Genomic DNA, 16,293 nt, shown 5'->3' with positions numbered 1-16,293 from the left:
GAGTTAAGTCAACACTGACAGTCTAAGTTTTCTACTTACAAGACTGAACACTATTCAAGTCTGAAGAACACTATCTCATATTGTAATCTTTTATTTACTATCCTGCCCGTGGATACCCAAACCATTAGATCTGTCATCAGATTTCTGAAGCTGGCAATGCCTCACCCTGAGTGTATGTTAAGAGACTTAATAACACTAATAAAATAATCAGAGTTCATCGTGTGCACAGAGGCATCCTGAGTCAAATGTTACACAAGTTACCTCACGTAACCCGCAGCCCGGTCTCATGAGGGAGGTGATTTTAATTTTCCAATTTTGCCGATTAGGGAAATGAGACATGGGTTGGCAAATTAGAAACTCACCCAAAAACATTAAGCTTGTTAGGTCCAATAGGAAATACTATTTTCTCAAATTTTCCATAGGTTTGAAAGGTCACAGAGAGACACACTCATCCAAGTGTCCCCCAGACAGGCAGATATCCAAGGCCGGCCAGGTGACGTGGGCCCTTGCTCCTCCCCTCTCCCTGTCTCCTCCTCTTCCTTCTCTTGCCCTCCTTCTATCCTACGGTTACATCCCTGGCCAGTCACAGTGGTTGATTCAAAAGGAAGAAAGGAAGGTGTGGAAGGCATGCCGAGTGTCCCACGGACCCTCCGGGGAGGCTGAGAGGCCAGCTCAGAAACCGTGTAGAAACCAGGAGGCGGGGCTGCAGGATCTGATCTGCTGCCATCACCAAGACCCCAGCCTCCAAGACCCCGGCTTCAGGACAGCGCTGTCTTCTTCACCTGCCTTACTCCCACTGACACCCACGGAACATCCCTCCACCTCGCCCAGGTCACTGCCCCGCCTGCTGCATGGCAGCTGAGAAGCGAGAACCGTGTTTGCAGCATTTGCACTGAGATTCTTCTGTGGACCTTGGACAAGAGGGGTTCAAATGCTGGGCAGTCACAGGTGACAGTGTCCACTACACAAACATTCTGGGCTGTGGTCAGTGCACATGAGTGCTTTTGGCTCCCTTGCTTGTTCGGCACACTGTCCCTGGAGCTGCAGCTGCCTCCAGGGATTGGCTTCCTGGCCCAGCACTGATGAGCAGAGCTGGACCTGTGCCCTTTCCTGGAAAAGAGGTGGCGCTCTCATCAGATTCTTCAAGGGGTGGGGACCCAGATAGAGTCAGCACCCGCTGCCTGGCTTGTGGGCCTCAGGAACACGCCCTAGCCCACTCCAGAGGCCACACCAGCCAAGCAACACGGCTCACACGGAGTCCAGTCAGGCTGTCACCCAGTCCATGGATCTCCTTTGTCTCTTCTAGAACCTGCTTGCTTGCTTTATTTATTTTTGGATTGAACGCAGGGGTGCTTAAACACTGAGCAACATCCACAGCCCCTTTTAATCTTTTATTTTGAGACAGGGTCTAAGTTGCTTAGGGCTTTGCTAAGTTGCTGAGGCTGGTTTTGAACTTGCCATCCTCCTGCCTCAGCTCCCAGAGCCGCTGGGATTCAGGTGCGCACCACCACATCCGGCTAGAAACTTCCTTACCAGGCAGTATTACAAGAAGCTTATGGAAAGGTCACCCAGCTCATCCTTCACAGACCCTGGATCTTTCCTCTCCCTGATCTTCTCCATCCCATTAAATGGGATCATCAAACCTACTCACCTGTTCACCCTCCATGTCAGATCCACCAGAGTGCTACCTGCTTTATCTCCGAAGTAGACTTTCTGGATTTCCACATCACCACTGCCACCCTCTGGTCCAAGCCACCCACCTGCTGCCTGGCGGCTACCAGAGCCGGCTGGTTGGTCTTCAGCATTCACTCCTCCCAGTGGCCGTCAGGTCTCACCTCAGCCCTCAGAGCAAGCTTTTAAAAATAGTGCATCATGCTGGGTACGTGGCTCGGTAGTATAGCACCCACCTAGCATGTGTGAGGAACTGGGTTCCATCTGACATAAAAGGAAGAGATACAAATAATGCCCCGGAGCACTGGCCTTTAAATCTAAATCCCTCCCAGCACTGGCGTGAACCTACCCGGCCTGGCTTCAGCCTATCCGGCTGGCCTCATCCTGGTGGCTCCCTCCACCGTTTGCTAGCTTTCCATGCCACTTGCTGTTCTTTCTGCCCAGCAGCCTCTGACCCCAACTTTTCCATGGCTGGACACTATGCACAGTCCAGATCCCAGCTGAAATGTAGCCCCTCAGAGATGCCTTCGAGGACCAAAGCGTCCCCTCCCCCTCACGCAGCCTCTGTCATGTGGTGGGTTCTCTTGTCTTCCCCGCACTATTGATTGGAGATGACCTTGCTCTTTGCCACCTGCATCCTCTGCTCAGAGTCCTCGCCAGCCCTGTGCACAGGCACTTGGTCCATGTGAGTGCTGCCTGGGCAGGGCTGGGAGCAGAGCAAAGAGAAGTATTTATTGAGTGAATGCAAGACTGATGCTAATCGAGGTGGTCACCAAAGACCTGGTTCCTGTCCTTCAGACTCTTGCTGATCTCAGTCTTCTCCGTGCAGCTCAGACCCCGTCCCTCTGTCTGCTGTGTCTGATTGTCCTTGGAGTGCTGGAATGTCTGAGAGAACTGGCCAAGGCCTGCCCATCTAGGATACCAGGCCCACCCACCTCCATTTCCCTGAATCATCGCCTAACTCTGCTCGAACCTAAATGTTTCCCATTTCTTAAGATACTGTGCGCAGGGGGCTGGGCATGGAGCTCAGTGGTAAAGCACTTGCTTCTCATGGGTGAGGCCCTGAGTTCAATCCCCAGCACTGCAAAAAAACAAAAACGAAGAACACCCTGAGCGACTGGATTAGTTTTCTATTGCCGTGTAACAAATGACCACAAAGAGTAGCTAAAAACAACACCCATTGACTAGCTCACAGTTCTGTAGGCCAGAGCCCTGGCACCGCGCAGCTGGAGTCTCTTCTAGGGTACCGCACACAGACAAGCCAAGGTGCCAGCCAGGTGAGATCTTATCTGGAGAAAAATCAGCTCCCCAGCTCACTCTTGTTGGCAGAATGTATTCTTTCACGATTACAGGATGAAGGTCCCACTTTCTGGCCACTGTCAACTGGAGCCATGTGCAGCGCCCAGAGGCCGTCCTCTCATCCTTCCCACATGACATTCTTTCAGGTCAGCTAGAATGTGTCTCCGCCTCTCTTCCACACCCGGCAGGAAGCCCTGCTGCTGTGTTTGCGTGCAGTCCTGAGGAGTGAGCCCATTCTCAGTTCTCCCCATCCTTTTGTTGTGTTTTGAGAAAGGGCCTCGCTAAGTTGCTCAGGCTGGCCTCAAATGCGTGACCTTCCTGCCTCTGCCTCATGAGTTGCTGGGGTCAGGGTGTGCGCCACCAGGTCTGGTGCTGATTTTATTTTGGAGACCTGGTCTGAGCGTGTGGACCAGGCTTTCCTCCAGCTCCTGGTAGCCGGACCACAGGCCTCTACCCGCAGGCCCAGCTTAGTTCTCTCGTTTTCACAGGACGGTAGACAACGACCTCACGATCTACTTCTTTCCTTCCCTGACACTTGTACTTTCTCTTTCTTTTAAAGAACCAAACGTAGACTTTGCACGTATTGGAATAAAAGGCTGGAGAGAACACAGACCAGTCCACAGAGTTCTGGAGAGAGAGAAATTAGGCCAGGAAACGTGGCAATAAGTCAGCCAGAAGACCCCTTAGACTTGACAGTGAAGACTCCTCGATCCTGGGCCCCAAACCAAACCACAGTAAACACCTAACCCAGCCACAACAGAGGACGCCACCACATTCTAATTTCCTCCTTAATCACACATCTGTCAGCTGAATAAATAAAACCAAGTGCAGACATGTGCGTCTTTCCTGTCTACGAGGGGGAAGACATTGGGTTGTTTAACATACAGAATCCTTTGAATAAGAACATTGTCCGATATTTGCTGAGAATGAGCACGTGCTAACTGTCCCCTATGGCATACACACTGGCCACAAGGAGACAGCGCAGTCCCCAGGGACCCTTCTGCGGCCGCACGCTCTTCACAGCCTCTACCTCGTGAGGACGTTGCTGGTTAAGCTGTGTCTCCTTGTCGTCACTGGTTTTCACCACTGGATAATGGACTGTGACAGTAGTGAATGTTCAACCTCTCAGAGCATTTGTCGTGAGCGGGTTATAGCAAAAGACAAAAGCCATTGATTCCAGAAGAAAGCAAGTTGCTTCACAGGTGACTTGGCTGGGGCCTCCCATGCTGTTGGCTCCATGGAAACAGGCGATAACCAGCGTGTGAGGTGCCCAGGCCCCGTGACGGCACGGGCCTCTGCTCAGAGGGGCCCACACCTGGGCGAACACTCTGCCGTCACCATGGCCGTAAAGAGAAACAACATGAATGGCCTTCAAGAGGCATGGTTAAGAAAACAACTGGGGGACACACACACACACACAGAGATGGGAGAAAACAAAATATCCACCTGAGGAAGGACTAGTAGTCAGGATACACAAAGAACTCGGAGAACTCAGTAATAAGAACACGAATCCAATAGAAATACACTCGTGTACCAATAACCAACAAGCACAGGGAAATGTCCTCCATATGATCAGTCACCAGGAACATGCAAACTAGACCCACACAAGCTGTCCTCACACACACAGGAGAAGGGCTAAGATTTAAAATGGTGGGTATATAAAGAATGATAAAATTATGGCATTTGCAGGCAAATGGATGAAACTGGAGAATATCATGCTAAGTGAGATAAGCCAATCTCAAAAAACTAAAGGATGAATGATCTCGCTGATAAGCGGATGAGGGCATATAATGGGGGGAGGGAGGGGTTAGCATTAGGTTTGGGGTTAGGGTTAAGGAGGGTGGTAAGAATGGAGGAAGGAAGGACTGTATAGAGGGAAAAGAGGGGTGGAAGGGGTGGGGGGAAGGGAAAAAAATAACAGAATGAATCAAACATTACCCTATGCAAATTTATGATTACACAAATGGTATGCCTTGACTCCATATACAAACAGAAAAACAACATGTATCTCATTTGTTTACAATAAAAAAAATTAAATAAATAAATAAATAAAATGGCGGTATGCGACTGAGCACGATCACTCTGGAAGACTTCGGAATGATCTACATAAGCCGAGCAGCGTGTGCCCCACGACCCAGCAGGCTCCCTCCTCAATACATACAACAGGAACGTGTACGTGTGTTCTCCAAAAGGCGCGTACAGCAGCGTTATTCATCATGGCCCAACACTGGAAAGAGAAGCCCACCAAAATATGGTACAGTGCATCAGATGATGACAATAAAAGTGACTGTCACACCCAAGACCATGGGACCTCCCAGGCACAATGCTGGACAGAAGGAGCCAGGTCCTGAAGAGGAGATGCTGTGAGATTCTTTTGGGACAGGCAGAACTAATCGATGGTGGAGGTCAGGATGGTGATTTCCCTGGAGAGTGGGGAGGGAAGAGTGGCTGGAAGAGGGCAGAGGGGCTTCTGGCCTCTCGTAGTGCTCCATTCTTGACGAGAGTGATGATGGCTCAGCTAGGTGTGGTGCACATGCTTGTAATCTCAGCTACTAGGGAGGCTGAGGCAGGAGGATCACAAGTTGGAGGCCAGCCTCAGTAACTTAGTGAGACCTTGTCTGAAAAATTAAAAATATATAGGGCTGGGGTTGTACAGCATTTTGCTAGCATGTGCCCTGGTTTCAATTCTTAGTATTCCAAAAAAGAAAAGGGGTTCACAGCAAAATGGAGAAGGTGGTACAGGCTATTCCTATGTCCCCTCCCTCCCCAACTGTTGACTCCACCATTAGCACCTTTGTCACCATGAGAGACTTAGCTGACTTGTATGGTCACCCAAAGTCCATGCCTTCCATCGGGGCTCCCCTGGGGTGATGTGTTCTGGGGCTTCTGAGCACCGTGCAGCGGCGCCTGCCCACCACATGGAGTCACAGGAGCAGTTTCGCTGCCCTAACCTTCTGTGCTCTGCCGATGCACCCCTCCAGCTTTGGAAGTTAGACACAGTTCCGTGGGAGCAGACAGGCGCTCCCTGGAACATGCACAGAACACAGGCTTCTTCTTCTTCTTCTTCTTCTTCTTTTTTTTTTTTTTTGTGGTGCTGGGGATCAAACCCAGGGCCTTGTGCATGGGAGGCAAGCACTCTACCAACTGAGCTATATCCCCAGCCCCAACACAGGCTTCTTAATTTGGAGTTCATGACATGGCACAGTGGGGGGACCCCAACCAACCTCCCTTGATAATGTTGTATGAAAAAATCATACGTGTGTAATGTGCACTTTTTTTGGGGGGCGGTGAGAGATCAGAAGAGAATCAAAGGAATCTTAGGCGCCCCTCCAAAAGGTCTAAACCTCCAGTGTAGAGTAAGAGGGCAGCAGGGACACCAGGGACAGCAACATGTTAAAGGATAGAACACCCAGGAGGAGCCAGGGTGGTGACCACAGACACAGGAGGACGAGCGGATCTGGAGCCTCGGGAGTCACAGAAGGGAGCAGGCGGACTGGTAACAGGGACCCACCTCTCTGGGCTCACACATGGCAAGAGTGTCGTGAGCAAGGGCACAGAGAGGGCGAAGGGGAGGTGGGCCGAGGGAGACTCGCCCAGGCTGCTTCCCAGCCCTGCAGCCTCCGCACCTCTGGCCCCACATGGTCCCCCCCGTCCCTCTTCTGTCTGGGTCACTCTGAACGGCCTCCTCGGGAGAGAACCCTCATTGTTGGTGATTCCCCCGGCTGACACCGCCCTGCGATGCCCCTGTCTTCAAGCACCTTAGAGGAACGCGAGCCTTCGTCCTTCTTGTTTAACCTGCCCACTGGCCTCCTTGCTGCCTTCCACACCAGACCACCAGCTTCAGGAGGTCAGCGGCCTGGTCTGTGGGCCTGTGCCTGGCCAGCTGGGTGGAGACAGTGACCCAGGGCCTCCAAGGAGATGTGATGGGAGGGGAGGGGAGAGATTGGCTGGCAGCCAGCAGGGGTCTCAGGACCAAGCAGTAGTTAAGCTTATCTCCAGCTGGACAAGGGTCAGAAGAAGACCAAGGAAGTAAGCCAGGAACTGGGGGGATGGCAAGGATTCCGGGCCAGCTGCATGGTAGGGAGGGCCTGAGCATCCTTTGAGATAAGAAAAAGGGGAGGTTGGGGCACAGCTCGGAGATAGTGTGCTCACCAGCATGTGTGAGGCCGTGGATTCCAGCCCCAGCACTGTACCAAAAATTAATCAATCAATTAATCAATAAAAAGAGGTGATACGAACCAGCTCGGCTTGGTGGCGCATGCCTGTAATGCCAGCAGCTCAGGAGGCCGAAGCAGGAGGACTGCAAGTTCAAAGCCAGCCTCAGCAACTTAGCAAGGCACTGAACAGCTCAGTGAGACCCTGTCTCTAAATAGAAAACAAAAAGGGGCTGGGGATGTGACTCAGTGGTTAAGGGCCCCACTTCAATCCCCAGTACCAAAAGTAAAATAAAATAAAATAAAATAATAAAAAAGAAGTGATACAGAGTCTGATGCAATAAGCCATATGCATATCTGGCCTTTGTCCCTGGCTCCTGGCACAGGTTCCTCAGTGACAGGAGCATCTTTGGTTATGTTGCTCTTGGCCTTCGGTTCCCGACTCCAGTGCTTGTAAGATCTTAGAATCTCTTGGACGAGATGATCTTTGGTATGCTAACAAGATGACTTTGGGGGCCGCGAGACAGCTTCAGGATGGGCCTCTCACCAAAAAGATCCGCACTGGTCCTCCCTCTGCCAGAAGTGGGTGCCCCTCCTCGCCTCTGGGCGGGAGAGGTCGGAGCTCATTGCCTGTGGTCAGTGATGTAACCCATCAAGCTCTCACAGTAAAGCCTCCACAAAACCCTTCCAGGAAGGGGCACAGACAGCTTCCTGCGGGGTGGGCACAGAGAGGTTCTGGGAAGGCGGCGTGCCCTGAGAGGGAACGGAAGAGGTACGGCCCATCCCCCATGCATCTCTTCCATTCTTTTTTTTTAAATTTTTTATTTTTACAGACTGCATTTTGATTCATTGTACACAAATGGGGTACAACTTTTCCTTTCTATGGTTGTGCACGATGTAGAGTCACACCCTTCATGTTCCCTTTCATTCTTGACAGTGAAATGGTAACAGAAAGTAATCCGGGTTTTTTGTTGTTGCTGTTGTTTGTTTGTTTTCTGAGTTCTATAAACCATTCTAGCAAACTAGCCAGGCTGAGGAAGCTTCTACCGCTAACTACTTGGTTAGGAACCGGGGGAAACCTGGGGTCTCTGGCTGGCATCTGACAGGGGCCGTCTGTGAACTGCGCCCAGGGCGATGTTTTATCATCTTTTTCGCTACTGAGACCGAAAGACCCAAGCAAAACAAAAGTTTATGTGCTCACGGTTTCAGAGGTCTCAATCCATAGACAGTAGGCTCCATTCCCTGGGGCTCACAGAGCGTCATGGCAGAAGAGTGTGGCAGAGGGAAGCAGCTCACACGGTGACCAGAAAGCAGAGAGAGGTCTCCCCTCTCCAGATACCAACTATATACCCGAAGCCACGCTCCCAATGCCCCACCTCCTCCAGCCACACCCCCACCGCCTCCAGACACCTCAGTTAATCCCATCAGGGATTAATCCACTCATTAGGTTATGGTCGTGACCCAATCACTTCTCCGAACCTTCTAGCATGTGGGGGACACCACATCTAACCGATAACAGGCGAGTGCTTGGGGAGGTAAGAGCATTGACCAGGGGAGTCCTAACAGCAAAGGGGCGGGGCGTCACCTCCTGCGAAGACTGCACAAGTCCAAAGGAGTTCTAGAACTCAGACATGCTAATGATCATGTTAGGAAAAAATCGTAGGAGGCCCTTGTTCTTTTTTGTTCCTTGTTTTTCCATTGCAGGGCCCTCACACAGCCAGGCAAGCACTCTGCATGAGCTGCACCCCAAGCCAGAGAGGCCTCCATCTGAAGGAAGCTCCTGCACTGGGCACCAACAACCAGGCTTAAAGTCAGATGGAGTCCCTCAGGCTAAGGTTGCTGTCACCAAACCGAAACTAAACTGTTCATCCGACAGGGAAGCCAGGAAATGAGAGCAGCCAGCTTTCCCAAGCAGGCCTGTTTCAAAGGCCGTGATAGGAATTGCCCTCAAGCCTTACAAAAAATAACCTGAAGTAAACTGAAATCAACCAATCAGTTCTTTTTCTATTGTTCATCCCGCCTTACACAGAAAGTCACTTTGCAAGGACCATGGCTTTTGCTGTTTCTTCTCTGTCGGCCTTGGCTCGGAGAGGCTCAGTTGGGCCTATCCGAGCACAGACTCGATTCCATGGAATGCAGCGTTGCCTGGTTCTCGAATGGAAAATAAAGTCAATTAAGACCAATAAACTAGTTTGTTCTTTTTGTCTTTAGAACATTAAACCACCTTGGAAGGCTGAGCGGTTGCGGCCGCCTTGCTGACCTCGAGCAGCGGTCGGCTTCTTCACAGAGAATCTGGGAGTAGGAGATTCAGAATCGAATCTCTTCTCCCTCCCCGCTCCTGGTTACAAATCACTTGAAATATATAAGTTAGTGGAACTTTGCTTGAGTGAGATTTTTTTGATCTTCAGCTACATTCTTGCACCTTTGTGAAAAACCTTATCAATCACGATGGCTAGCAACGTTACCAACAAGACTGATCCACACTCCATGAATTCCCGTGTATTCATTGGGAATCTGAACACTCTGGTGGTCAAGAAGTCTGATGTGGAGGCAATCTTCTCGAAGTATGGCAAAATTGTGGGTTGCTCTGTCCATAAGGGCTTTGCCTTCGTCCAGTATGTTAATGAGAGAAATGCCCGGGCTGCTGTAGCCGGAGAGGATGGAAGAATGATTGCTGGCCAGGTTTTAGATATTAATCTGGCTGCAGAGCCAAAAGTGAACAGAGGAAAAGCAGGTGTGAAACGATCTGCAGCGGAGATGTACGGGTCAGTACCAGAACACCCTTCTCCGTCCCCTCTACTCAGCTCCTCTTTTGACTTGGACTATGATTTTCAACGTGATTATTATGACAGGATGTGCAGTTACCCAGCACGTGTTCCTCCTCCTCCTCCTATTGCTAGGGCTGCAGTGCCCTCTAAACGCCAGCGTGTATCAGGAAACACCCCTCGAAGGGGCAAAAGTGGCTTCAATTCTAAGAGTGGACAGCGGGGATCTTCTTCTAAGTCTGGAAAGTTGAAAGGAGATGACCTTCAGGCCATTAAGAAGGAGCTGACCCAAAAAAAACAAAAAGTGGACTCTCTCCTGGAAAGCCTGGAAAAAATTGAAAAGGAGCAGAGTAAACAAGCAGTAGAGACGAAGAATGATAAATCAGAAGAGGAGCAGAGCAGCAGCTCCCTGAAGAAAGATGAAACTAATGTGAAGATGGAGTCTGAGGGGGGTGCAGATGACTCTGCTGAGGAGGGGGACCTACTGGATGATGATGATAATGAAGATGGGGGATGACCAGCTGGAGTTGATCAAGGATGATGAAAAAGAGGCAGAGGAAGGAGAGGATGACAGAGACAGCGCCAATGGCGAGGATGACTCTTGAGCACATAGTGGGGTTTAGAAATCTTATCCCATTATTTCTTTACCTAGGCGCTTGTCTAAGATCAAAATTTCACCAGATCCTCTCCCCTAGTATCTTCAGCACATGCTCACTGTTCTCCCTATCTTTGTCCTTCCCATGTTCATTAATTCATATTGCCCTGCACCTAGTCCCATTTTCACTTCCTTTGACGCTCCTAGTAGTTTTGTTAAGTCTTACCCTGTAATTTTTGCTTTCAATTTTGATACCTCTTTATGACTTAACAATAAAAAGGATGTATGGTTTTTATCAACTGCCTCCATAATAATCTCTTGTTATGCAGGGAGTACAGTTCTTTCCATTTATACATGATTTCAGTAGTTGCTTCCCTAACTGCAAAGGCAATCTCATTTAGTTGTAGCACCTGAGAGCAGCTTTGAGTTAGAGGTATGTGTGTTATCCCCCACATAATAGTCCAGTGTGGGGCTGTTCAACACAAATGTAACAATGTATTTTTGTGAATGAGAGTTGGCATGTTAAATGCATCCTCTAGAAGAATAATTAGTGTAATGGTCTTTATTTGTTTTCTAAAGTTGATACTGTGGGTTATTTTTGTGAACAGCCTGATGTTTGGGACCTTTTTTCTCAAAATAAACAAGTCCTTATTAAACCAGGAATTTGGAGGAAAAAAAAAAAAAAAAAAGAACATTAAACCACCTTGTTTTCTATTTTCGGTGCTGGGGATTGAACCCGAGGCCTGGAGCACACTCTACTACTGAGCTACACCCCCAATTTTGTCTTTTGACAAGGATCATTTACCCATTTACTGTCTCCCCCACTAGTAGGAAAGTCCCCTTGTACAGGGACTGGGTTGTCTTTATGATGACTCATTCCCACAGCCTTGGACCGTCCTGGGTTGCGGTTGGTGCTCAGTGTGTGTTTGTCGATGGTGTGAATGGGTGAGTGGCTGAAGGAAGGGGAGGAGACTGCAGTGGTCAGCGCTGCTGCCGGGTCTTTCCCAGCTCTGCTCAGCCCAGAGTGAAAGCAAAAAGGCGCTCCACGTCTGACCTCAGGGAGGGCAGGATTGGCGGGGGAGAAGGGGATTCAGCAGCCCAAGATCCTGGGCAGAGGGAGGTGCAGACCATTATGGAGGCTCAGGCTTGGCCAGAAAAGAGCAGGAAGAGATGACATCCAGGGAAAGCAGAGGCAGGTATACAAACTTTTGAGAAGGAAGCCAATTAGGGGGTGGGAAGTACAGCAGGCTGTGGCGAGAGAGGGACACTGGAATTCAAGATTTCAGAGGTGGAGTAGTTTCAGGCAATGACAAGGTGCAGGGTGTGGCCCCAGGAATGGGCAACTGGAAGGACAAAAAGGAAAGGTCCTCTGGGAGCAGTGGCACACACCTGTAATCCCGGTGGCTCCGGAGGCTGGGACAGGAGGATTGCAAGTTTGAGGCCAGCCTCAGCAACTTAGCAAGGCTCTCAAAAACTTAGTGAGATCCTGTCTCGAAATATAAAATAAAAGGGCCAGGGCTGGGGGCTGGGGTTGTGGCTCAGTGGTAGAGCACTTGCCTCACACATGTGAGGCACTGGGTTCAATCCTCAGCACCACAAAAAAATAAAGAAGTAAATAAAGATATTGTATCCATCTACAACAAAAAAGTTTTTTTTTTTTTTTTTTTTTTTTTTTTTTTTAAGGGCTGGGGGGCTGGGGAGATAGCTCAGTTGGTAGAGTGCTCACCTTGCAAGCACAAGGCCCTGGGTTCGATCCCCTGCACCACGAAAAAAAAAAAAAAATGACTGGGGATGTGGCTCAGTGGTTAAGCATCTCTGAGAAATCCCTGGTACTAAGAAAAAGAAAAAAAAGAAAGAAAAGGTCCTTGGGGATGGAGCCCAGAGGCAGAGGTTGGGTACTGTCCACAGGACACTGAAGCACCCTTTCTTGGGCTAATGAAATACTGACCAGTCAGACGCCAGGGTCTTCACTGGGCGAGGGGAGAGAGCAGATGATAACTTTCATTCATTCGCTCACGATTCACGTGTTCAGTCGGGAAACACTTGCTGTGCATCAGCTGCGATGAGCCAGGCAGCCCCAGACCCTCCCCTGATGGCAAGTCATGTCCTGGGGACCTGACATCACACACCCGGGCTGCAGCTTTCATTTGTCCCTTTCTAGCAGGTGCAGATGGGTTGGCAGGAGGGCAGGACCCTTGGGAAACAGGGGCTTCTGGCCGGCCTGGAGGAGTCATAGTCAGGTGCAGAGGTGAGAGGGATCCAGGATTTGCGGTCCCTCGTGGTGTCCTCGGGCACAAGTCAGGGCTAGTGGAGGCCAGTGGTTGACGGTGAGTGTGCAGGTGGTGAGTTTGCCTCACTGGAGGCTGGTCCAGGGAGTCCTGGGGATCTAGGATGGGTGGAGGATCCAGCTCTGGGGCAGGCCCCACCCCCCAGAGCCACAAACACATTTTTCTTCCTGGAGAGATCTCACCGGTCTTCTAACATCTCAAAGTTCCATTTTGTGTGTTTGGAGCTGCTTCACTCTGCCAGTAGACTCAGCTAGCTCCCAGGAAGCAGCATAACTGCAGGAAGTGGGTGTATGGCTCCATGGTTAATTATCATTATTGTTTTTAATTTTTAAATTTATTTTATTTGTCCTAATTAGTTGTACTTAACAGTAGAATGCATTTATACATTTTGATAGATCATACATAAATACAGTGTAATCTCCCATTTTTCTGATTATACATATTGCAGGATCACATCGGTCATGCAGTCATAATGTTCATGAGATAATAATGTCTGTTTCACTCTACTATCCTTTCTAACCCCAGACCCCTTCCCATCCCTTCATTCCCCTCTACCTAGTATAAAGTAACTCTATTCTTCCCTATCCCCTGCCACCTTTTTGTGAATTAGCTTCTGCATATCAGAGAAAACTTTCTTTGGTTTTTTTGGTTTGGCTTATTTCACTTATCATGATATTCTCTAACTCCATCCATTTACCAGCAAATGCCAGAATTTGATTCTTTTTTAAAGCTGAGTGATATTCCTGTGTGTGTGTGTGTGTGTGTGTGTGTGTGTGTGTGTATCACATTTTCCTTATCCATTCATCTGTTGAAGAGCATCTAGATTGGTTCCATAGTTCAGCTATTGTGAGTTGAGCTGCTATAAACATTGATGTGGCTGCGTCACTGTAGTGTGCTTATTTTAAGTCCTTTGGGTATAAACTGAGGAATGGGATAACTGGGTCAAATGGTGGTTCCATTCCAAGTTTTCTGAGGAATGTCCATACTGCTTTCCATAATGGTTGCACCAATTTGCAGTCCCACCAGCAATGTATGAGTGTCCCTTTTTCCCACATCCTCGACAACATTTATTGTTGCCTGTATTCTTGATAATTGCCATTTGATTGGAGTGAGATAAAATCTTAGAGTAGTTTTGATTTGTATTTCTCTAATTGCCAGAGAGGTTGAACATTTTCTCATTATATTTGTTGATCAACTGTATTTCTTCTTGGTGAAGTGTCTGTTCAGTTCCTTAGCCCATTTGTTGATTGGGTTACTTGTTTTCTTATTCTGATGTTGCTATTTTGCTGCACTGAGGCTCAAGCCCAGGGTCTTGCACATGCTAGGCACGCACTCTACCACTGAGCTGCATGCTCCTTGGCTTTTACGTAGGTTCCTTTCTCATGTTTGTATCTAAAATTCTCCATTATCATACAATTTACAAATAGGTACACCTGAAAAATGATGCTGCAAAGGAAAGATGCTGTCTGTTCGTTACAGCCACGCCCACTCATCGGCGTGTAGTTCCATCAACAAATGCACTCACATTGGCGCAGATGTTCACGGTGGCTGCCGCGGTTCTAAAAGGGATCTTGGAGATCTCTTTAAGGAAATGGTGACTAGGAGCCGCCTACCTGGGCTGTCCTCCCAAGGTGCTGGAGTGAAGGGGGCGTGGCCTCTCCCTCAGCTGGCAGGAAGCTTTCAGTCGGGTAAAGGACAGGGATGACAGGATCCAACACATCCTCACGCCCCTGTCCTTGGCCTCTGCCAGCTCGTTTCCTCCCACTGGCCAGGTGGCTCAACCCACAGTGAGCCTTTCCCAAGGGCCCGTTTTGTGTGGGACATTGTGCCAATACTGGGGCACAGAGATGATTCAGAGACAGGACTGGATTTGCTGGATCGTCATCAGAGCTGGCTGCAGGCTGAGGACCCAGGGAGTGCACCAGAAGCTGGGCTGGGGGTCCAGTCCAGCGACTCTAGCCACCCACATGGTGGCTCGCTCCCCAGAAATGCTGGCTGCTCAGTGTTGTGCTCAGAGGTCAAATATTTGGAGATTCCCACACTCCTGACCTCTGAAGCTGTAATCAGGGTCTTCTCAGAACCTCAGTTTCAGCGATCAGTTGCTGGTGAGTTGAAGATACATTATTAGGATAGTAAGCAACATATTTATCAAATGAACACTTGACATATTTATTAAATTATTAAATATCATGTCTCTCAAAATAATTATGAGAATCCACTCATTATCAAGTGTATGCTGGCTACCTACTTTGCATCACACGCAGAACTGAGCCTGAATACAGAGAAGACTGTGCGACTTTTCCCTGCAGTAGCTCAGGGTGGGGCCCCAGGTCTGCACCAACAGCCTTGATAAGGACATGCCCAGGAATATGGTGTCAAAGGTAGGTCATTCTTGAGCTGGTTTGCTTTCTTTGTTTTCAGTAGAGAGCATTTATTGTTGCTTTCATTTTCCAGTTATTTAAAAAAAAAAAAAATTCAGTGCTGGAGAGCAAACCCAGGGTCTCACACGTGTTAGGCAAGTGATCTACCACTAAGCTATACCCCCAACCCTTCTCTCTCCCCTCTCTCTCTGTATTGGTGATTGAATCCAGGGGTGCTTTACATCTGAGCTACCTCCCTAGACCTTTTTTATTTTTAATTTTGAGACAGGGATCATGCTAAGTTACTGAGGCTGGCCTTGAACTTGCCATCCTCCTGCCTCAGCCTCCAGAGTCTCTGGGATTACAGGGGTGTGCCACCACATATGGCTGTATTTTTTTTTTTTTATAAAATAGCTTTACAGAGATATAATTCACATACTGTACAATTTACTAATTCAATGGTACAATTTAATGCTTGTTAAGTATATTGACAGAATATGTAACTGATCTAATTTTAGAACATATTCGAAACTCAAAAAGGAAACCCTGTACTTACTAGCTGTCACTCTCTGTGTTTCCCAGTGGTCTCCACCTTCAGGCAGCCACTAGTCTGCTCTGTCTCTGTGGATCTGCCTGTTCCCATTGTTCCATATAAAGGGGATCATGCACTCTGCTCTTCCCTTCACTTAGCACACACTGTTTTTTCTGTTCATTCATGTTAAAGAATGTATCGATATTCTATTCCTTTTTATTGCTGAATAATATTTTATTACAGGGATATGCTACATTTTATTTATCTCTTCATCTACTGATGGGTATTCGGGTGTTTTCACTTTGGGGCCATTTTGAATAATTTGCTGGGGTATGCCGCAGCTGTCAAGACTATCTTTAGCAAGTAAGGACTTGGGTACAATTCCCAGCCCATACACAACAAATTTCTGGATCTATGATTTGCAAAAAAAAAGTCCCATTCTGTGGACTAGCTTTTCACTTTACTAATGGCAACTTTTTAAGCACAAACTTTTTTTTTAAATTTTTTTTATGGTACTGGATATTGAACTCAGGGCCTCACACATGCAGGGCAAGTGCTCTACCACTGAGCTACATTCTCAGCCCTTTTTATTTTGAGACAGGGTCTCACTGAGTTAGAGGCTGGCCTTG

The 16,293-nt window shown here is 48.6% G+C and overlaps 1 protein-coding gene across 2 annotated transcripts; it reads left to right on the top strand.

Annotated features, from left to right (window-relative positions):
- The first annotated feature begins 9,352 nt into the window (after positions 1-9,352).
- On the top strand, positions 9,353-11,143 carry LOC306643864 (heterogeneous nuclear ribonucleoproteins C1/C2-like). Of its 2 annotated transcripts, none has more exons than XM_079110166.1 (2): positions 9,353-9,465; positions 9,512-11,143. In XM_079110166.1, the coding sequence occupies exon 2, from the start codon at positions 9,573-9,575 to the stop codon at positions 10,404-10,406; it is 834 nt and encodes a 277-aa protein (XP_078966292.1). In that variant the 5' UTR covers positions 9,353-9,465; positions 9,512-9,572; the 3' UTR covers positions 10,407-11,143. The 2 variants fall into 2 exon arrangements, with proteins under 2 accessions (XP_078966292.1, XP_078966293.1); XM_079110167.1 differs by having other exon boundaries at positions 9,359-9,889; positions 9,929-11,143.
- Positions 11,144-16,293: the final 5,150 nt, after the last annotated feature.

This window comes from Sciurus vulgaris, assembly GCF_902686455.1.
Source record: "Sciurus vulgaris genome assembly, chromosome: 14".
Lineage (NCBI taxonomy): Eukaryota > Metazoa > Chordata > Mammalia > Rodentia > Sciuridae > Sciurus > Sciurus vulgaris.
The sequence above is the reverse complement of the archived record's forward strand: the minus strand, read 5'-3'. Positions and strand labels throughout refer to the sequence as shown.